General features: G+C 39.1%; 1 protein-coding gene across 2 annotated transcripts in view; it reads left to right on the forward strand.

Annotated features, from left to right (window-relative positions):
* PPIL2 (peptidylprolyl isomerase like 2) overlaps positions 1 to 23070 on the forward strand; it is a 109545-nt gene that overhangs the window by 48714 nt on the left and 37761 nt on the right. For both annotated transcript variants that reach the window (XM_067539874.1, XM_067539873.1), the window contains exons 11-13: positions 2130 to 2205; positions 3452 to 3558; positions 22540 to 22629. In XM_067539874.1, the coding sequence (XP_067395975.1) occupies positions 2130 to 2205; positions 3452 to 3558; positions 22540 to 22629 (273 nt within the window). The remainder of the gene's footprint in view (positions 1 to 2129; positions 2206 to 3451; positions 3559 to 22539; positions 22630 to 23070) is intronic.

Below are 23070 nucleotides of genomic sequence, written 5' to 3' on the forward strand. Positions count from 1 at the left end.
AAATGTTATAGGTGACAGATGGAGAAATATCACTGCATAGTGCCTCTGTTTCTTTTTATAAGAACTGGAGCGGAAAGTCTGCTTCAGATAAGAAACATAGAAGACGTGTGTGCTTCTAGTAATTAAGTGGTAATATTTTAAGTAAGGAAATAAATAATCTAACCTTTATTCTTTTTATCATGGTCAATATTACACAAGCTAAAAATGAAAAGTCATTATGAAATTTTGTCGCAACATTATCAGACACACTGGAAACTACAGCAGTTGTGCATCTGTAGAAGAGCAACCAGGAAAGCCTATGTATGTTTTCCTGTAGCATTATTAAACCCTGCTGTCCCTTTAGAGGCTGGAGAATGTAGGCTGTGCAGCATAGTATAGCAACACGCCAGATCTTGACATTTAGTTTAGCAACAATTATTTAAGGAAGCGGGGAAACAAAAACAAAATTATTTTTTCTGTAATTGAAAGTGGTGGATAGGGGAGAAGAAACATACTTTTTAAACAAAATCAAGAGACAGTTCATAAACCCTATAACAAAAGGACACTTCTAGTGTTGCAACTAATTTTTAGTGTTTGTTGAATGTAGTGTGTGACACTGCTTATCTTAAAATCCCTCATTCTACTCTTTTGATGACAGTGCTTCCTTCACAGGTGAAAGATTAAATGTTGTTCTTTGCTGATTATATTCTCAGTACAACAGAACTAGTGAGTTGTGATCATAATAGTGTGATTTGTGCTGTGCTTGACATGTGCTTCTCAAGACTTGTAACCCTTGATCAAAACATTTTTAATTTCCCCCTTCCTCCTCCCTCTGGCTCTTAGTTGCAGAGACCCACACATGGTATATGTTTGGTACAGTCCTTTCACTTCTGGCAACGATCAAAAGTTGTAACCATATGGTAACTATTTACTGATTTACATGAAATTTGTTGATGGGTGTCACTCCAATTCTAAGAGACCAGATGTCCCCATCACCAAATCTGGTGCTCATGTCTCTACAGTATCAATAGAGAGAATTGGATGAGGAGTGGGGGCTAAACTTCCCCCACTCGTCTGATAAATGAGATGAACAAGCTTAGCTCTCTACAACTGAAAAAGTCAATGTGAAATATGGAAACCTATGAGAAACACAGAATAACGGATATTGTACCATAAGTCATGCTGTATGTTTAGCATGGCTTCATTTGCTTTTTACCAAGCAAGACTTGACTAAAAAATATCAGCTCCTTGTTTTGAGAACTTCAGTTTACAACTGTATTTTCTAGGAGCTGTTGAAGAGTGAATATTCACACCTGAAACTTCTTTTATTAAGTATAAGTGTTTCACCTGATTTGAAAAAATATGCAGCATACTGTGTTGGCAAATACTTGGGCAGTGTCTCCAGTGAATACTTTGACATGCTAACATATTTTGGAAGCCTCTGCACATCATTCCTCTCCAGTGGAATGAGGTTGGTTAACTAAAGTAGCCAGTATATATATTGTCCAACAGGACAGTTTCTTTTTCAATATCTTTAGTGTCCCGCTTTGTAATACTACAAGGACATTGGGAATGTGGCACAAACTTTAGGAAACATCACTCTGGTGACATTAAAAATACCTATGTATCTAATTACTATTTATAAGTCAGTCATCACCATAGTATATCTGAGTGCCTGGTAGGAAAGAGAAGTTAAAATTGAAAGCTTAATTCATTCTTCTGGGACACTTGGAAAAGTGCTGGTATTAAATGTATTGGCAATCTTCTGGGTAAAATATTGGCTCCATTGAAGACAATGGAAAAACACCCATTTTATCCATGAAGCCAGGATTTTACCCTATGTGTAGATGAGCTTCTGATACCCTTTTAACAATTAATAGAACTGGAGTTGCTTTGACAATAGCTGACTAATTGCTGCCATTATTCCCTAAATCTGTATTATTATTATGTATTACTATTACTACTACTACTACAACTACTACTACTATTATACTGGTAGCTTATTATTTGACCGGGTATATATGTACATAAAAATTAATAAGATGGATTAGAGGGCAGAGTGCAGGGAAGGATTTTAACATGGTGTGTCGCGTCTCTTTCCTCTAGTTTTTGTAACATTAGCTCTGTTTTATTTTTAATCTTTTGTACAGGCTCACTATTCCACAGGGAAAGTAAGTGCTTCCTTCACATCCACTGCCATGGCCCCAGAAACAACACACGAAGCAGGTACTGTAGATACCTATAATTAACAACATGCATTTTAATCAAATATACTGATATGAAGTATGCTTCCTACTATATACACATCTGAGGGGACTGCAGGAATGCATTATTAACTAGTCAGTACATGATATCTTAGAATGATATTCTCCATGCAGCTTATAGTCCTGGTTTCCAGCGAGTTCATTCCAAAATAATGGAGCAATTGTGAATTTAGCTATAGCTCTGAATGACAGCTATGTAGATCTTGAGCTAAAATTAATGAGGTATTTCATATGCCTCTGGCCCACAAAATGGGATGCCCATGTATGCAAGTTAGCAATGAAACTTGATCTCCTCTCATGTAAAATGTTTACCGTCTTTTGACTTAAAAATCTCTTGGTATTGGTTAAAACTGTCTTAAGAAATTTTGTGCTGACAGATTTTGACTTATTGCTACTCAAGGGTATATTTCTGTGCAAAGATGCATTTTAAACAGTAATTTTTTTCTTTCATCCTTCATCTTAAACAAAAATGCATTGAATATTTTAATTTCAGTGTTAAGTGATTTAGCAATCAGTGTAAGATATGTAAGGTAGAGCTCTTACTCTGGGGGCTAAAGATTTCGGACAATCCATACACTTAGTTAAATCCTGAAGACAGTACTCTACCTGCATATTTACCAAAATAATTTTCTTTACTTAATGTGAATTTCTTCTATATCTTCCTCTGCTTTTATTTTTCAAAGTTTTGGAGTCAGATTTTGGGTATCTAGAAATATTGATAGAAATAGAGTTTCTTTGACACAAATGAAATAAGAATCTCTTGGTGGGTGCCGTTGGTTTGACTTTCCAGTAGTGACATAGCTCCATCAGTTCAGGTCCTCATATGTCAACAATTTGAGGTTGGCTGATGACTACCTGCATGGTTTTTAAGTTTGGCAAGGAGCAATTTGGTTTCAAAATAATTCCCATAATTAGTACATATTGCTGGAAAATTACTGTGTGTAATATTGAATGTTACCTGACACTTAAAATACAGGCCATGTTGTTGGCTCTAGACAAGTCATGGCTTTCTAGAATGAAAATTGTATAGCGTAGGATTATTAATGTAAGATTACCATCTGATGATTTCTACATTACCATATCTAAGGGCCCTAAATCCATGGGGAAGATATAATCTAATAGGGGTCTAGTGATTTGTTTGCAGATATCATCTAAAGATTAATGAACAAATTTCAAGAATGCTAATTTTTACCTTTGCGTTGAGGCAGCTGCCATTGAGGAGGACGTTGTGCGGTACCAGTATGTGAAGAAAAAGGGTTACGTACGGCTGCACACGAATAAAGGAGACCTGAACTTGGAGTTGCACTGTGATATGGTACGTTAGGCCTTCTAGATTTAATCTTGTAATGTAACTCTAGATTATGAATAGAACAGGGGTTGGGGCTCAGAATAGTCAACCAATGCAAGCCGTATATCTTCACAATAGACACGGTTAAGTAAATGGTTTTCAGTGACATTTGGTGTGGTCTTGTTTGTCAGATCTAGTTTGAGATTTTTAACTTTTAAAATGAGAAATATTAAGAGATTCTGAGACTTGAGACGGTGAAAGGGGAAAAGCAGTTTCTGATGGCACAAACTGCAGAGGAGAAGGCTCTTGCATCATTAGAAGCCCTATAAAGAAACATGGGACTAGAGATAGTCGAGGTCAGCTAATGCAAGTCTATGGAGAAATTAGAAAAGAATGAAAGGAAAATTAAAAAGAACATGGTAGAACTGAAGTTGTCAAACTCTTTCATAGCATGGACAATAGAGACATTTTCTTGTGGATATTTCCCTTCCTATTTGTGGTTGAACACATCATCCCGAGTTTAAGAAGGGAGGGGAGTCAGGAGACCTTGCTTATATTCTTGACTCTGTTGCTGACTTTGTGTGTGTACCTGTGGGCAAGACACTTAACCTCTTTGTGCCTTAGCAATATCTATTTGAAAAATGGTCATAATAATTATTGCCCCTTTTGCAAAGCACTTTGAGATCGTCACATTACAGTACTACATTCATGCAAAGTATTGGTTTTTATTATTAAATATGATAAGCTGCACTAACATAACAATGAAGTTGCATGGCTGAAATGATAAACCAAGAAAGACAAATACGGAAGGTTCCAGTAGCACTGGTAACTCAGCTGTATTATAATATCTTTTCTTTATACAGAATACAGTTTGATGCAAATGGTGATATGTTACACTATATATTGAATCAGATAAATAGTATATATGTGCAACATAGACTAGTTAACATTGCTGTTACAATGACAGGTATTGCATTTCCAAACTGGTGATTTTAATTGTGCAGTATCAGCTTTGTATTAATAGCTTTTCTAAAATTTCTTAGCCTTTTTAAAGGAAAAAAGAAGAGAAAAGCAAAAGGAAAAATTCTAGAGCTGTTCAGAGTATGAATTGTATAAGATAATAGCTGTATGTCTTACAATCTTCAGCTTCACCAGGGTTCTTGCTAAGCAGCCATTTGGCTTGTGGAGCTTTCAAGCTTCACCAATAGATCCTGAGTTCTTTGAGCCAACAAGAAGAGTAAACTTGGGCCATATTTTGCCAGTCTTTTGATGAGTAATATCTTACATAACAATTAGTGCAATTGAAATCAATAGGTCTACCCTCAGTGTAAGGCACTGATCCACATGAGTGAGTTGGCAAAATCTAGCCCTTAGCTAGTTATGAATATATATATTGTGAGTGTGTGTAAGTATGCAAGTATGCACCAGGAATCTTGTGCTGCATAACTTTCAAATGCTTTAGGCAATCTTAAATTAATATTTGTGTATTACAGTAGTCCTTATTAGGCCCTAATAGAGATCTGGGCACCATGTGCTAGGCACTGTACAATATATAAGCCCCAGTTATGCAAAGACTTACGCACATGCTTAACTTTACTCACTGTAAGTAGTGCCATTAGCTTCAGTGGGACTACTGATTGTGTAGAGTTATGCACTTGTGTATATCTTTACAGGACCATAATATGAGAGCATCTCTGCTCTGAAGAGCTTACATAATTTAAATGGACAGGACAGACTTGCTCAACATCACCCAGCAAGTCAGTGGCAGAACCAGGAACAGTCTCCTGACTCCTAGACCAATGCCCTATTCAGTGAACTAGGCTGCCAGCTTCTTTTATACCACGTGGAGGCACTAATCCTCAATAGAGACAATACAGCTTTGCCACCCCCAAGCATTCAAAAATCATGTCAGGTTCCAAAATGTAATGTGATTTAATAAAATAACTTTGTGGTTTGATGTGCCTTCTGGTGACTGAGTCTTTAGAGTTCACATTTTCAGGCTTTTTTTTATCTACAACGAAGAATATAGAAATTCACTGTTTTAAAAATGAAAGCTGAGACAATCGTATATTTATGTGACTCTAGGACCCGGGGTTGTCAGAATAACAAATATAGCAAGACTCAAAATAAAATTGGCAGGGGGTGGCATCACTGAATATTTTTCCATACCACGTTTCAAATAATAGCTTCCCTCACCCCACCCCTGAGTCCTGTTTTTAAAAACAAACAGTATTGCCTCACTCTTCTGGAACTCAAACAGCTAAAAGGATTATTCTCAGACTTTTAAAATAATGTTAATTTTTAGGCAGTCACCAAACTTGGAAAATTTCAGCCCAAATGGTATTTTGGAACATTCTAAGTGTGTGAAGTAGGGGGTTATAATGGAAAATCTTTTGCAGGCGTACTCTAGTGGTTGCTTCTGGTGACCACTATAACTGTAGAACAGTGATATTTGGCCAGTGACTCAAGCTTCAGGCAACTATTGTGTAGTCCAAAGATAAAAAAGCTTCTGTTTCATTGCCTAGCTGTGTGCAGGGCTGGAGTCATGAGAGATGAATGAATGGAAAAAATCCACTAAGCTCCATTTATCCTCCTTTCTGCCAGATAGTGATGAGGAATGAGAGATGCATCACCATGAGCTGAGAAGCATCACAGAATCATATCATGCCATGATTATTCTATGGAACTCTGTCACCCTGTTCAATGACAAAGGTGGCTTGCTTGCTCTTAGACACTGAATAGTACTGTGTAGTGGGACGAAAAGCAGATGATGTCAACACAGCAACGTTTAGGGACAGCAACAGAATGAGCAGACTGTGCTGAATCATTTATTTTGCCATATGTTATGAAACTGATTCCTAGCTAATGCATGGCTGAAGCCATTCCCATGCTGATCAATATGATTCCTTAAAGCACTTGAGGAACCACTGTATCTCAGTCCTCAAGAGTCTGTCTAGTTCCCTTTATAGCATTCCCAATATGGTGCCCATCATATTTCTTTATTTTTCCATAAATGTCCTTATGTATGTCTGTTTCAAATCAGTGTTTTCTCATCTGCATATTACAAATGTGTACTGTTATGCACAGCCAAGCCTGCTCAAACACTGGCCTATGACCATCTGTTTCTTTTATTTCTTTGTGTTGATTAAATCTGTGCAGATTAAGCAGCCTTTTGGCAGCAGAAAGAAACTAAGTAAAGCTATGCATCTATTAGTATAATATTAATGAGCTAAATAGGAGACTATTACTTTAAGAATATAAAATGTGTTTATATTTACACACTAAAATACAATGTAAAAACTATTAAGATTGTAAAGTCAAGCATTCAGAAATTGGGAAATACCAGAATTAAGATTTCTTGTGCTGCCTTAATTCTTATGCATCATGATAGTCTTTAATTCTTCTTTGAGTGCGGGTCCGTATGCATATTCCACACGTGGGGTACTTATGCGCACCATACACCCAAGTCCAGAAATTCTTCAGAACAGTGTCTGTTGGCCCGCAGTAGCTCTCCTGATGCTCCCAGCTGAGGGTATAAGAGGTGGTAGGCATTGATGCCTCTCTAGTTCCTTCTAATGGCTGCTTGGCCTGAGTTGAAATCATGTCCACCTTCAGTCAGTTGTATAATCTGCAAAAGAAAATATTTGTAAATAGTTCTATATCTTAACTTAGCAGTTAAAGTTTATAGTTAGCATATAGTATTTCTTTTTCCACAGTTGGGGAACCCCTCCCGGGCTCTGGGACTATGCCCAGAGTCCTGGGATTCAAGAATTGCATCTCCTGCCCTTGCTTCTTGTCTGTCAGTGATGAACATCAGCAGTGCCTGTACAGACTGGGTGAGGCACATGGCTCTGCAGGGTGCAGTATCTTTGCTTCTTCCCACCCAGAACTCAAGAAATCCGTCAGCTTCACCTAGAAAAGAACCTGATGGAGAAGCCTAAGAGGCTCCTCTCTGATCCGGGCCAGGGAGATACCTCTGTATATTGGCCACAACTAACCAGCAGTGCCACTAACCAGCAGTGTTCCTTGGAGTAGAGCCTGCAACATCTGAGCCCAAGGACTCTTTTTCTAGGGCTTCCCGTGAGAGTAGTGGGCACTTTCATGGGCACAAGGACAGATCTCCTTCAACACATTTCCTCCCTGAGCCTGTCCAGTTCAGGTGAGATGTTGTGTATGCAACCTAAGGAACTGGCTTTGCTGAAGACCCCCAGGTTGGAGGGCAAGGCACGTAAAAAGAAAGATTAGCTGGTTCTGTTAGTCACCTCAGTAAAGGCAGATGTTCACCGGTTCCGCCTCTGAGTGCTTGTCCAGACCCATCATCGATACCACTTCATTTATCTAAAGGCTGTCTGGCTGCTGCAGATGTACCAGGTTGTTCAGACTTGACTACTGGCACTACTTGGACACCAGGGCCTACAGAGATGTCCAAAGCACTGGAGGATATATTCCTTCCTTAATCTACAGTCTCCTCCTCTTTCTGGTCCTGACCTCCTGAGAGATGTCCTTACTCTGGAGGAGGAGTCTACATCAATGTGCTGGGGCAGTCCCATCTTGAGTGCCCCAGCACCAGTGGCACCACCGTTACCAATGGAACAGTTCTTAACTCAGGTGAGTCAGAGGAGATAGCCGTATTGGTATCTCCACTGAGCTCCGACAGACAGTTGAGGAGTTATGCTCACCATTTTGCCAGGTATGGCCCCTCCCAGAGACCACTAGTACCGATTCCCTTGGGGACCCCTGCAACCAATCAATCCCTCTTTATGGCCTTATTGAGGTCCACAGGAGCTTTATTGCAAGCCTCTGGGCCCTTCTCAGGAGTTGTCCAGCTCCTCTCCACCTCGCCAACTGGTTCTGTTGGTATATGAGGAGGAAGAGCCAGCACCGAATCTGCAGCTTCTGACAGGTGCCTCTTCATCATTCCCAGATGATGTGGTTGCTCCTTCTTCATCTTCTCCACTCAGTGACCGCTGGCAATACCAAGAGTTGTTACAAAGAGTTGCCAGTGACCCACTGATCCCATTAGATGAGGTTCAGGACCTTCAGCACTGGCTCTTGGACATCTTGCAACCACAGGGACTGAGTAAGGTGACGCTTCCGATCAATGAGGCCATGCTAGAACCAGCCAGAGTGATATGGAACACTCCAGCATCCTGGGCTCATGCACCAAAAGGAGCCGAGAGGCAATGCTTTCCTGTCAAAGGAGCTGAATTTTTATTTTCCCGTCCTGTCCCCAATTTGCTGCTGATACAGGTGACTATGAAAGAGTTGGATCATATTATCAAAGGGCCACACTAGCAGATGAAGGCTTGACTGCACCTCATGGGGAAGAAGGTCTGGTTTCCCATGGGGCTGCAATTTCGTGTTGCCAGCTACCAAGCTTTGTTAGCAAAATACAACTTTAATAACTATTCCAGGCTTGCAGACATCAGAGATAAGCTTCCCATGGAGGACAGGGCCAATTTCAGCCTCTTTTAGATGAGGGGAAGCTAGTGGCAAAAGTTACCCTCCAGGATGCAATGGACTTTACATTCTCCACTTCCAGAATTTTGGCCACTGGTTTAGTCATGTGGAGGAACTCTTGACTGCAATCATCAGGATTTCCTAGGGAGATCCAAAACACCATCCAAGACCTCCCCTCTGGCCATCAGCAAGTTCAGACTTGAAATTAGGTGAAGGTTTCTAGCCATCAGAAGAGTGAAGTTCTGGAACAGCCTTCTAAGGGAAGCAATGAGAGCTAAAACCTAACTGGCTTCGAGACTGAGCATGATAAGTTTATGGAGGGGATGATAGAATGAGACTGCCTACAATGGCATGTAGCCCATCAGTGACTACCGGTATCAAAAGTCCCCAGTGGCTCGAGACAGGACACTAGATGGGGCGGGCTCTGAATTACTACAGAGAATTCTTTTCCAGGAATCTGCTTGGTGGGTCTTGCCCACATGCTCAGGGACTAACCGATTGCCATATTTGGGGTCGGGAAGGAATTTTCCCTAGGTCAGATTGGCAGAGGCCCCCTGGGGGTTTTTCACCTTCCTCTGCAACAAGGGGCATAGGTCACTTGCAAGTTTAAATTAGTGTAAATGCTGAATTCTCTGTAAGAAATCTTTAAACCATGATTTGAGGACTTCAGTAACTCAGCCAGAGATTAGGGGTCTATTACAGGAGTGAGTGGGTGAGGTTCTATGGCCTGCAATGTGCAGGAGGTCAGACTAGATGATCACGATGGTCCCTTCTCAACTTAGTTTGTCTGAGTCCAACCTCTCTTTAACGAGAAAACAAATGAGGCCCTGCACTCACTAAAGGACTCAAGATCAACTCTGCATTCCCTGGGGATTTATATTCCAACCCCCAGGAGGAAACACCAGAGGCAGCCCTATAAACAGCCACCTCCTCTTCATGTACCATGCAATTGCAGGGAAATCCTTCTTTCTCCCATCCTGACTGGAGCATGCTCAGTGCGTACAGAATCGTCAGGAAATCTGTGAAGCTATAGCAAGTTTCTACTACTGAGCATGTGCAAACTGCAGTTTTTCAGTCTTAAATTTGACCAAATGTGGGTATATTTTCACAAGGTAAAAGGTACATCCCTGACACACAGGCCAAGTTTGAAGTCCCTGCTTCATAGTACAGGGATGCTGAAGCTTCTTAAAGTAAAGGTCACCATAATTTTTCAAAGTGGGCAAAACAACATAATTTTCTCTAACCTTGTCTTGGAAGCAGCTGAATCATTTTGGCTGAAATTTTCCAATACATAAATAAATCAGCCAGAGGCAGACATCTAGTACGTAATTATTCATCCCTAGTGTTTAAAGTTTGGCACAATTGTTAAGCCACTGAAAGCAGGATCTTATAGGTAAGGGTCTGAGTTGGTCATGAAGGTCACAGATTCCTTGATTTTACATGACCTCTGACTTCAGCCCTGTGCGGTAGGGCTTCAGCTTCAGCCCTGCGTGGCAGGGCTCAGGCTGTCAGCCCCAGACTGTGGGGCTCCTGCTTCCGTGGTATTGTTTATTGCCCACGTCCTGTCTGTGACTTTTATTTAAAATACCTGTGACACAATCTTAGCCTTACTTATAGGTAATGTTGGGCTACCTTAACAATAGGTGGTGCAACCAGCCACACTTATAATGTAAAAGGAGGGTGGAGGGGAGAAGAAGGAAGAGTCCTTTTTGAACTATGAGATTTACTTTGTACTTGAGAAAATGAGCTTGTAAGTTGAGGAGTTGCAGTAGGGCTGTCCCCACTCTTCTCTTGCTGCATTTGGGGCACCAGTTTTCTCCACCTTTGCATTTTGACCTCATATATGTATTATGATGAGGGCTGGATAAGATGTTGGCCAGATGTTACTAAACCATGGTCCACAGAGAGCTCAGTGGTCACATGGTATTGGGTTATCCCCCTTCTTTCCATCTTCTAAAGCCCATTAATAGACATAAAACACATCAAGCACTCTAATATCACTTTTGTGGAATCTATTGCTGTAGTTGTCACAGGAATGTTTGGATCCTGTGAATGGAAGGGGAGGTGGTCCATGAAACAATACCATGCCCTCCACCTAGATCTGGCATCCTCAGTGTCGTCCTTCATTGTGTGCCCCACTTCTTAGTGCAGAGCATGAAAGTTGCTATAAAAATATAAAGTAAGTATTTATTATCTTTCTGTAGATAATACCACAACATTGACATTTAATTTTAAAATAATCCGATGGGCTAGAGTCGAACAGTTCAAGGTAAAGGCCTCATGCTGAAACAGCCCATCTGCTGGTCTCTTATCTCAGAGATTCTAAGATTAGCCAGTGTTGGGGTTCTTTTGACAGATGTGAAGTTTTTTAATTAGTTATTTTTGTGTGTTAAAACAATACAGCAATCCACATATACTAAAGTAGCGTGTAAGGTGCTAATCAATAAGATTGATGGTGATAAAATTCTGTCTGGCAACATAAAGCTAACCAAGAAATGTTTTGTATTGATCCAAGTGAGGGAAATCAATATTGCACTCTGATTGAAATCATCAGTTCTTCTGTGACAAGTTACAGAAACAGAGCGTGCAATAGAATTGGAATCCAAAATTTCCTGTGTGTGTCTGAAATCACTTGTCAAGGTCTTTGTGAAACTTACGTGGGTTTCAGAATGGCAAAGATGATCTTTGATATATAACTTACTGAACTGAAGGAAAGCAGAGAAAAAGATTTGGGGGAGATAAGCTGACTGTTGATTTTAAGTGCCTTAAATGAGCAGAGATACATTATTGCTCTCTTTTCTCTCTGCAACATAAGGGTATGCCTGTTGCTTTTTCTGTCACTATTTTCTTCCCTGTCTTTTTCCTTCAGATACAGTATATTCCACTTCGTGGAGACATACTTAATCAAATGGCCACTTTATTGGGACATGTGCAAGGGAGCTGAATTAGTCTGGGGATAGCATATTCCAATAAATGCTGCTTAACTGGATCATTAATTCTACTTAGTGGAGATGCATTTGGCTACTGCAGGGGATTTGCTAGTGTTTAACCAGATGTTAAATTCTTAGCTTTGGTCTAACAATGTAAAAAATTGCTAAACAAAGATAATATGAAGAAATAAAGATGAAATGCAGTGAATTTCAGTTTTATTCTATTTTTATTTAGTATAGTGTTTTATTTCATCTGAAATCTTTCAATTTTTTTTCTTGTGGTTGCTTCTTTAGTCAAGACAATAGATCATCCACTGTGATGTCTTATTTAAAGTGGATTCTATTGTATTGATAATTATATCGATGCATGTATAATTACTAGACTGTGGAATAGTCTCCCAAGGGAAGTAGTGGAAGCCTCATGCCTGGAAATGTTTCAATTTAAATTGGAAAAAGAACTAGAAAAGTAGCATGGTGCAATGGATTGAGTATGGGAGTGAGCACCAGGAGATCCTGAGTGCTTGTCTCTGCCACTGACTTGCTGCATGACGTTGGCCAAGTCACTTGGATCCCGATTTTTAAACAGTGGTATACCTTTTGTCACTTGAGCTTGCAGATGTGCATAAATGTGTGCGTAATTTTGAGCCTCAAGTTATTTGCAGGCACAGTTTAGGTCACTTATGTAAGTGCCTGACTGTTGAGATGCAGATGTCAAAGGGCAAAAAGGGAGACATGTTTGAGAATGGGCTGAAAATGAGGCCCTTAGTTTCTGGTTCCTCATCTTTAAAAAGGGATAAAATTATCTTCCTCCCCTCAAGGGTGTATGAGGTTCAATTATTTTTTTATTGGGGATTGGGAAATGTAAAGCACTTAGATGGGAATTGTTGTTAGCGCAAAGCCCTAACCAAAGGGATGGACTAGTAATCTATAGTAAAATTCCTTCCATCTCTAATTGCTCTATTTCTGGACAATTTCTCATATATAAGCACAAAATATGGAATGTGATTCAGTAGCAAAACGCACAATATTGGACAACTTAATAGTAATCACTAGCTGTCACCATTTTTGCAAATTCATACTTTTGTTCAGTTTAGTTTTCTGTTGTTTAAGGGGTAGGTTTGGAGATAAGAAGAAAAGTGGGAGAGACTAATTTCAAATTTACCTCCTTCACCGTGTAAATGGATTTTAGGCTCTGGCTGGGATCCGGCAGCTCTGCTTGATGATGACATCTTGACTATCTGAAGAGGAGCCATTATTCTAGAAAAACTGATGTTTAGATCTTTTGGTGCCATCTGTGACCCACCTAATATGCCTGAGTGCTTGGCTGTGCCACTGACTTGCGGCTTGACCTTAACCAAGTCACTTATATCCAGATTTTTAAACAGTGATGTACCTTTTTTGTGCATCTACAAACTGAAGTGACAAATGTATTTATAATTCTGAGCCTCAAATTATTTGTAATTTAGCCCCCTTTCTTTTAAATCTTATATCCACTGGAGATGGACCATTTTGAAGTTCAGAGGCTCATACACTCCTCATCCATTTCCAGTAGAAAAGAAGTGATTTGTTTTTAAATTTCTTTGCCCTTGGTGCATGATCACGCTCTCCAACTCCTCTAGAATCTAATTTTTGTTCTAGCTGATTTCAGTGTCTGCGATACCCATTTTCTGTGTCTGAACTTCATCATTCTGCTCTCTCTGGTAAACGTTTTGTGGATGTCAGAGTATCCTGCCCAGCCTGTAATATTGTTGCAGTGGCTAAATAAAATGCTGTCCAGATGGTTATAAATGGCTTATTTCACATTTTTATACCCGTGTTATTAATAACTGATAAAACATCTTGCTGTGGAAGCAACTGTAGCTAGCAATTTCTAAGCTTTTTTTTTTAAAAAAAAAATCCTGTCTGCCTTCAGATATAAAAGCAGTTAAAGGAAACATTTTATTAGTAGGCTGTGTTAATTTCAGAAGTGGACTGGTCCCTCAGAGTGCTATGTTGGCAGATAAATCAACCTGCCCTTCTTTGTCATGGAGGGGATCTCTTAACTTTCCATAGTTCTTTGTTAAACTGCATTTCTCAAGTGGCTTCTTCTTCCTTTTGAAGTAAGTTAGAAGCTAGCTTTTAAAATGCTTTGAACTTTGTTATGAATATAATGTCCATTATTGGGGTTGGAGGAGGAGAATGAACTTCTTAACAAATATTAATGGCAAACTTCGTTTAGCTGCTGTAACTTGTTCTGTATCTCACGATAGGGTTGCTGTTGCGTACTGTTTGTTCTGCTTAGAATTCATCAAAGTTTCTTTTGCTCCTCTTGAATGTGGGACTTATAGAAATGGTGGAAGGGCTGTTACTATCCCTGGGGTCCATGATTGTCCCCTGGATGGGCTGCTCTCCCATTGTTTCAAAGGGATTGTGCCTCTCTCTTTGTTTCAAAGGCAGGTATTTAATTCTATGCTGGGGCAGAGAGAGGCAGTCAGCCCAATCCTTTTTTCCCATGTACGTATCCTAATATCTTGGTGGGATGGTCTGATTGGGCTCTGAATGTCGGTTACGGGTTTCTTGGTGTGCTTTGGTTTCCAGTGGTCACTTGTTGGGATCAGGAAGGAACTTTCCCATCCTGCAGACATGCACATGTAGTCAAGATTTTTTGCCTTTCCCAGAGCACCTGGCAGGCTTATTTTGTGTTGATCACTGTTTGTGTTTGTGTGCTGCAGTTTTGTGGTGCAAATGTCCAGTGCGGGAGTACTAAGATAGAAGGAGCCACACAGTGATCCATAGTCCTGAGCACAGGGTTGAGACCTGCAATGGTGAGCATGACAAAAATGTTCCACTTCAACGTTGTGTTCTGGCTGAGGTATCCCTTGCTTGGGTCTGACAAGAACACGGTGATTTTTGGGAAACTGGCTATTACCAGAGCCTTAAGGCTTGAATTGGAAGTGAAGGCTAAGGGTAGCTTCCTCTTCTACGGTGTAGTCTGTATTGCCAGTGATTGGATTGTAGTATCTTCAGGAAACTGCCTGACGAGCTGTTATGCTCTACCTCTTTTCACTTACTGATGCTTGCTCAAGCAGTTAAATAAAATTGTGGCCTACATTTAACCTGAACCCAGTGTGTGTTGTCTAATTTGCAGGCTCTGTCCGTATTGGTAACACTTTGTAGAGCACATAGAATTGTGGAGTAGTATCTTAGAGCTGCTACTGAAGCCCCTAATGATCATATAACTTGTGCATTAGTTTCTTTAACACAGCAAATAAAAGAACAGAAGGAAACACTGAATGTAGTAGGAACAAATTCTCTGCTTGTGGAAAGCTGGTGATTAAAATTGACAAATTAAATTAGTGAATTAGATGCTCTGTTTAATTTAAATTGTGCATATCTAAACTGATCAGTTGCTGTTGTACTCACAAGAGACCAGGAAAACTATGGGCTACGAATTGTTCTAAAGATGCCTACTGTAAACTGTGCTTACTACTTAGTCATTTTAGATCATGTTTCTTAATGGTAGTGCTTTGAAGAAATGCCTTTGAAAAATGAAATTTAGCTGTCGACTGAGATTCTGATTTTAAGAAAAAAAAGCTTTTAGCAAGTAATACATTGCTATTTTAAATAAAAGTTTTTTTGTGTGATGAGAGAATGTTACAGTTCTTCTGCTGTTGTTTTTAAAGAGCTAGTGTAGCTTTAAGTAGCCAAATTAAATAATTGCTTGCTACAGAGTTTTGTTACCTAAGATGCTTTTTTTTGTTTGAATCTCCGTGTATCACTGAGTGCCTGTGGATGCCCGTCTGATGCTTTCCCCTTGCATATGTCATTGCATCTCATAGGAACGTCACTGTTCTCTCATCATTATAGTCAATGTGTTGACCTGAAGGCATCTGCCCACTGAATGATTGAATTGATAAGATTTTGGTGAGATCACTGTGTCATTTACATGAACTGCAAACCCAGCCTTAAAAAACAAAACAAAACATAAAGCTGTCATTCTTCTCTGCCACCAAAGCCCATCTGTTTGTCATAGCACTGAATCAGACCCTCCAGAATAAAGTGGAAGTTTCTGCTTCTGATGATGAGGGGGACTGACAGACTGTGATGCTAGAGGTGAATAAATTTATTTAAAAACCCGCCTAGCCTGTAGGACATCTCATGGTGAGTTCCACTGAGTAACACTGAGTTCCTCTCAGACACAGTACTCCCTGCAGCAAAGATAGAACCTTAAAATTCAAGGACTATGCAGAGGAACAGCTACAGTAAACAAGTCTGATCTTCAGAGAGTCATGGGGATGGTGGGAGGGGAGAGCCCAGTCTAGACATTCCCAATAACTCCTTTATATTTCTTGTTAAAAAAAAGTGATACAGGAGAGTAGCCTTGGAGAAATACTGCAAGGGCAGAAATTCCCTAACTAAATAAAACCTTCAAGCTGACTTTAAAGCAAAACAAAATCTGCTTTGCATTTAAAAAAAATAAAAAAAATAAAAAAAATTGTAAGCTTAGTTTGAAGTCTGAAAAATTTATTTCACTAGTTCATGCTTCTTAGTAGAGGGGTTCTGGTATGGGAATGATAAGATGAAAGCTGTAATATAAAGAATAGAATTTTAATTCACAGAACCAACTTCTCATTATTTCAAATTACTAATGCCTTAACACAAATCTTTAATGAGCATATTTTGTGGCTGTTCAGTTTAATGCAGCCACTACAGTACAACCACAGCTTTAGCAAGACAAAAACAAATAACTGGAGAGGTGGAATTAGCAGTAAAAAAAAAAAAAAAATTATACAGTTGTCTGAATGACAGCTTGTGACTGCTTAGCGTGGAATTTCTTTTTAAGACATGCAGATGCTCAAGGGATGGAACGTTTTGAAATGATTAGCTCTTCTCATAGTAAAGCCTTCTTGCTTGCAGTCATAGCAACAACTTAGAAGCCCCAGTTCTTTTCTCTTCTGCTGTATCTTGGCAACAAGGGCACAGCATGTTTTAATCTACTTCTAATTGGCTACTTACCTGTCCAATAAGAATGGCTTTTTAAAAGATGGCAACCCATATTCTCGGGTGGTGAGAAAGTAAGCTGCCAACTGAGAAAGTAACTTGGCGTGGTTAGTCTTATCCCTCAAGTCTCTGGGTACAATAAGACAGATGGGTTTTGCCTGGTTTACATCTATGCTTTTGGCAATGAGAAAAGTAAAATGTGATCAGTCAGTATTTAGAAGGTAATACCATATTCAACTTGTTATTTTAGTGGACTTTAGATTTTTTTTTTAATGGTTGTGGGTTCTTTTACTTTTTTCTGGTTTTTTCCTACTGTTTGTAATGCCACTGTTTGTCCATCTTTTGTCCCTGTTACATTTTCATATACTCCTTTTTAGGAGATCCATCCAGGCCCTGTAGCTGGTGCAGTGAAAGCAGTCAGTGTGTACCATTATAGCATCTAGTTTGCAGACATTTAGGTAAGCTGAGACTAAACATGTTTAGAAAGAAATGAAATCTCATTCCCCATCAGACACACGTGTTCCCTGCTAGCTACCAAGAGAAGCAATCAGGTCAATTTCTGGGGCAGTCAGTCTTCAAGATTCCCATTCCAAAGGATTTGATAAGAGCCCAGTGCTTGTTTTGGGAGGAAATTTTCAACCCACTGAGAAACGCAGGTATGTGGCAAAGTATCTACAAAATTTACAGAGAGAGGGGTTAGTCTCTAGGCACAAAACTTGTTTTACTGTAAGCAGGAAGTTGCTAAAGATGTTGGTCAGAGTTTGGAACAGAATATAACTTTCCCTAGGGTCAAGGGCAGCATGCAGATGAACCACATGTTTACTCAGTTGTGTGGTCCTAACACAATCTGAGCTGTTAGCCTAAAAAATGGAGGATTTCTCAGGGCTATGTTTAATGACGATGCCTCTGGAGGAGAAGAGCCCTTGATCAGTTTTACATTTGGCTTGTAGAAGTGTCGCTGTATCTATTAAAGGAAACAGTCGGTCTGAATACTTGAGCAAATGTCAAATCTAACCTTTCCCAGTTGCTGGCTCTCAAACCTGCATAATTACACAATGAGAAGGCAATATTACATCTAGCTTCTGGAGATGAGTGAATGTAAAAGTTGTATGGACAAATTGGAATTATTATAAGTGTTTCCTACCTTCCACCTATTGCAAAAAGGCCAGAGAAATTGTCTATTGATAGTGGTACCCACTTGGCACAACTGCAAACAGAAATGCTAAAGAATTCATTATTCACTGTGGAGGCTCTGGCAATAATAAATAATCTTCCATTTGATGCACTTTATACATTAGCATGTATCTTGAAAAATTAAGTGCTGTGAATGCTAGCACAGTAGCTGATCATGCAGAGAGATTAAGTGAAGCAAAGTATCTATCTGAAAGCCACATCAGATCTTAGGCCTGTAGCTTTGGTGTTCATCTTACCACTGCAAGTTTCCAGGGTTATTAAAATGTAATAATATATTAAGTCTGTGTAGCAATGACCAGTAGTAGTTACTAACTATGGAACTGTTTGATGGCCTAGTTAAAATGTGTGTGAGGTTCTAGTCTAGTTGTTAGCAGACAGGTCCACAGAAATGACTATCCCCATTGGCTTTCTTGTTGTTAGTCTTTGTGCAAAGACCAAGGATTGAATGGGCATTGAAGCTAAGCAACCCTCTCACCTTTAGAAGTGTCACACTGGAAGGAAGCAGTATGGAGGAAGCTTGTGCCTGTTCTGTGAATAAGTAGAGGGATTTGCATTCCAGGACTGTCAATCTGGCTTCTTTCACAAGCACTATATTCACTGTAATGAAAATAGAAAGTGTGTACTTCATGGAGTACGTTCACCTATCCTTGATAAGGGAACAGGAGCAGCCCTGCAGACATCCAAAGAATGGTCAGGGATTGCAGTTGCAACATAGAATCCACACTCATTCCCATCCCCATCCCCAGTATCTAGGAGCACAATGATGCTAAAAAACCGCCACCAACACTTGGCTTGACAGTGTGAGATGTGGTGAGTAAAGCAGCTATTCAAGACAAACCAGGCTGCTAGCCAGAGATTCTATTGTGTTGTATTAATTTAGATGGAATATATGGGCCAAAGGTGTTAACATAATCCAATTACTGTCCAGCATTAAACAGTGTTAAACAAGGTTTGGGGTTTGATTTCCAGCAACCTTTGCCTGCTTAGTACCATAGCAAACACAACATTACTTCATCTTTAATAAAATGTTAAAAGGATTTTTAAAAAAGGAAAAACAGTTCAAGTATTTGAAATTTAAAGTATTAAGTAAAGCTTTCATTTTAACAGGATCCCTTGTTCCCTTTCCCTTTGGCTGGAAAGAGTTTTAGAAGGAAATTCCCCTTGTTTTGACAGTCTCTTAAATGGTATCAAAGATGGTAATAGCTGTCCTATTGGGGAAGAGAGAAGAAGTTTGTTGAGAGAGGCTGGAGCTGTTGGCGTTGCTGTTAAAGTCTGATTCCGTTTCATCTCAGGTGGTGTTTGGGATTCAGCTGGGGCCGGGAGAGGTGGCAATGTCATTTTGTCCCTCTCTCTTGCTTTGTCTGGTCAGGAAATGATCAGGATGACGAAGGCCTGGGGTGGCAGCCATGATGGTAAAGCTTGCTCCAGTAGCCAATTTCCACCCTCTGCCCCCTCCCCCCAACTCTTTCTTTAAGGATCCCAAGACAGAGTGATGGGCAGGATAGAATAGACCATCCACTCATTATTTTGCCACCAGTTAAGCCTAGTGTCTGACACATTAGTTTTGGTTCACTGATTTCTCATTTTATGCTTATCTTGTTTACCAAATATGATCTTAATACAATCCTTGAGTTATATCAGTGAGCCTTTTTGTTTGGACTAATTCAGTCTTTCCGTCTCCCTTTCGTATCTTTTCCCATCAATGTTTGTTGTTATAAGACAGTTAGGGTGACGTATTATGAACTGTCACTCACTTCTTACAGTTAAACTCACAACTAGGGTATGTTTGTAGGCCCAATTATCACAACAGGCTTCAAGCTATGATTATCAGGAGATTTTGAAGAAACAAGTTAACCATTAGGGCCCACAACATGATTGAAACTGGTATCTGCTATTGACTGAATACAAGCCTTTTATTGTCTCCTGTACAAAAATCCCCACCTTAAATGGTAACAGTAATGTTGCTAAGAAACTGTTTACCTGCGAAGTGTATGTCTGTTGTATGATGCATGAGGTGACCATGGGAACCAGTTTGGTGTCAATTATTTAAAGAAAACGGTGCAGTAAAAGGTTCTTATATAGTTCCTAGACTGTTTTTTGACAGCTGCACACACACAGCTAGTTTTTGAGAACAGATATAATAACTAGAAACCCATTCAGAGAAATGGGTCGGCACAGGTCCTGCATAAAAAATTCATTAGCAGAAAAAGTATTTTGATCTATATTTTACAGAGCATGTTTTTCAAAGTAAATACCTAATTTATGTAGGAAGAGTCTTATCAACATTCTGTGAATTGATTATTGGTTTAAAACAGTTTAGCATGAAATTTCATATTCCCTGAGGTGCTTCAACTTTCAGTTAATTTCATTTTCTTAAAAATTTAATTACAGGTTGCCTTATTCCCCCCAAGAGAACTAATTAACTTTCTCTCTCTAAAGAGTTTTTGGTTCTCATGAGCTGTACTGCCTTAGGCTAAAAGCTGCCAATTCCATTACTGATTCAGAAAGGACATTTTTCTTTTTAAAAGTGCAAATACCTTTATGCACATTTTGTTCTTACAGGCTTTTTTCATGATCCATAGCTTTTCCATTTTTTGTTTTAATATAGCACTCTCTATTACAGTATTTTCTGTTATGCACAAATGATTCTTCCATGGTCAAATTTTACAAGCATATTATTGTAAAATGTATATAACTTCAAAAAAGGCTTTAGATGTACCATAAACATTGAAACCATATATAGACCATCCTGTTTGAAGTTTGTTTTGGTTTTTTTTAAATAGGATATATTTGGTTATGTATGACACACACTGCCTTCAGGATGTTACACAAATATATGGTTAAGTAGAATTCTATCGTAAAAGTTATTATTTTAATCTAATAATAAGCTGCACTGCAAGGCTGAGATCAAAGCTGGCATTAGATTGAATTGAGACTTGCTAGTTTGTCGTCCACTGTAGCTGGCTGATGGGTTTTCTGTATGTTGGGTAGACTTATTAATAAGAAATATAGTAAAGCCTTGATTATCCAGATGTTATTAAGGACATAATGTTTGGCTAATCAAGTGTAATTAATAGACAATGTGGGACATGCCCCTATTTCCAGGTAACGGAGTTTCAGATGATTGAGATTTAGATAACTGAGGCTGTACTGTAGTGCAGTTTTGCTTTGTGAAAGGGATCGGAGATCATTTAATCTTTAAACGTTATATAAATGTTTTATTGTATTTGTAGAATGTACCAGTGTGCCTTATTTTTGTAATATTTTAGATGTTTTAAGTTCATGACTGCGTCTTGCCTCTGTCACTGCTGGAGCTCTCCAAGTAACACTACAGATGAGCCATAGTGGTGTCATGTCAATGCTAAATGCATCTGTTTATTCAGAAAAGGGCTCCAACTCTTGAAAGCTTATCTCTACTAATTTACAGAGTCTTGTACTCATGCTAGGGGCTTATCACATGCATAGTGCAATAAGAATATTTCTAAAGCCTATTACAGCTCAGCTTGTTTAAATGACGTTCTTCTGTGAAATTGGATTAATATTGATCTCCATAACTTATGACTGGGATGGAAAGCATGTCCAAACTAAGAAGGTAGACTGTTTCTCTACTTATGATGGGTTCCATCCTGCCATTGTAGAAAGGCAAAACTATGTTGACAGAGGAGAGATGAGTACTTGGAATATCAGAGGTCATCTGTACCATAGTCTTTTAATAAGTGATGTTTGAATGCCATGGTTGAGGATAAGCATATTTCATTCACTTTGTAAAAGTAAAGGTAAAAGTAATATGTAGTGTATTTAACATAACTGGCTAGGATTTACTTCTAGATTGTGGAAAAAAAGTCATCCATTTCTTTGAACAAACTAACATAAAATATAGGGACTATTGGGATGTCTACTTCTTATTAATCAGGGGCCTCTTATCACAACACAACACTATCCCAAGTGACATGATTGTGTTCCCTTTTGTCGGAATTGTTAAGCAAAGATGTCAAGGCCTGAATGAACCTGGAGAATGAATCACTCTTTCAAATATAGAGGTAGTCCCATCTGATCAGGATTGAGGCACATTGCTGAGACTGGGTAGGGATAAATAGATGAATTTGGTCTCCAGTATTGTCCCCTTTCATTGTCATGGACTTCACTGGGAAATATTCTAAAAATAAAACAATACATAATGAGACTAATGTTCAGCACCCTTTCATGCCATTTGGGAGTACTAGGTTTGAGATGTGTTACTGTATTAGTGTCTCTCTCTCTCTAATATACAATATGCTCTTCTGTAGGTTTTTTTGTAAAATAGTAAGGCCAATCCCTCTTAATCAGAGTCCTGATGGATTAGTCCTTTGTAACAGGCACAAACAAAATGTAATTATTCTAAATAATATATCATTGATTTTACTGTCTAAAGTTATTGCTTCATTAAATACCTTATCTTTCTCAGACACCCAGAGCATGTGAAAACTTCATCAAACTATGCAAGAAGAACTATTATGATGGAACCATTTTTCACAGATCAATTCGTAATTTTGTCGTGAGTATTGAACAAATGCTACATAATGCACACTAGGCTTTGTCCCTCTCCATCCCCCCAAAATAGGAGTTGAATATGTTGATATGTTAATTTAAAATTCCAGTTACTTCCTTGGAGCAAAATTTGCAGTAGATATACATTAGAGATGGTCATGAAAAATGTATCTTGGAAACCAGCATTGTCCTTGCTGAGTGAGAGAAAGAAGTATAAATTTGATCACCTGGCCATTCTCACTGAATAGTATGGACACTCAGAGCCTGATTCAAAGTCCATTGACGTTCTTGACTGGCAAGACTCCCATTGTCTTCAGTGAGCTTTCGATCTGGCCATTAGTGCATAGAGATTGAAATCCTGATCTGAGGGGTAATATCTCAGCCTCTTTAAATCCTGTTCCGCTGAAGCTTGGTTTACAAGATACCTATTTTTGACCCAAAGTATCTG

This window comes from Emydura macquarii, unplaced genomic scaffold, assembly GCF_026122565.2.
Source record: "Emydura macquarii macquarii isolate MOO-44397 ecotype Brisbane River unplaced genomic scaffold, CSIRO-AGI_Emac_v2 contig_554, whole genome shotgun sequence".
NCBI classification, from domain to species: Eukaryota; Metazoa; Chordata; order Testudines; family Chelidae; genus Emydura; species Emydura macquarii.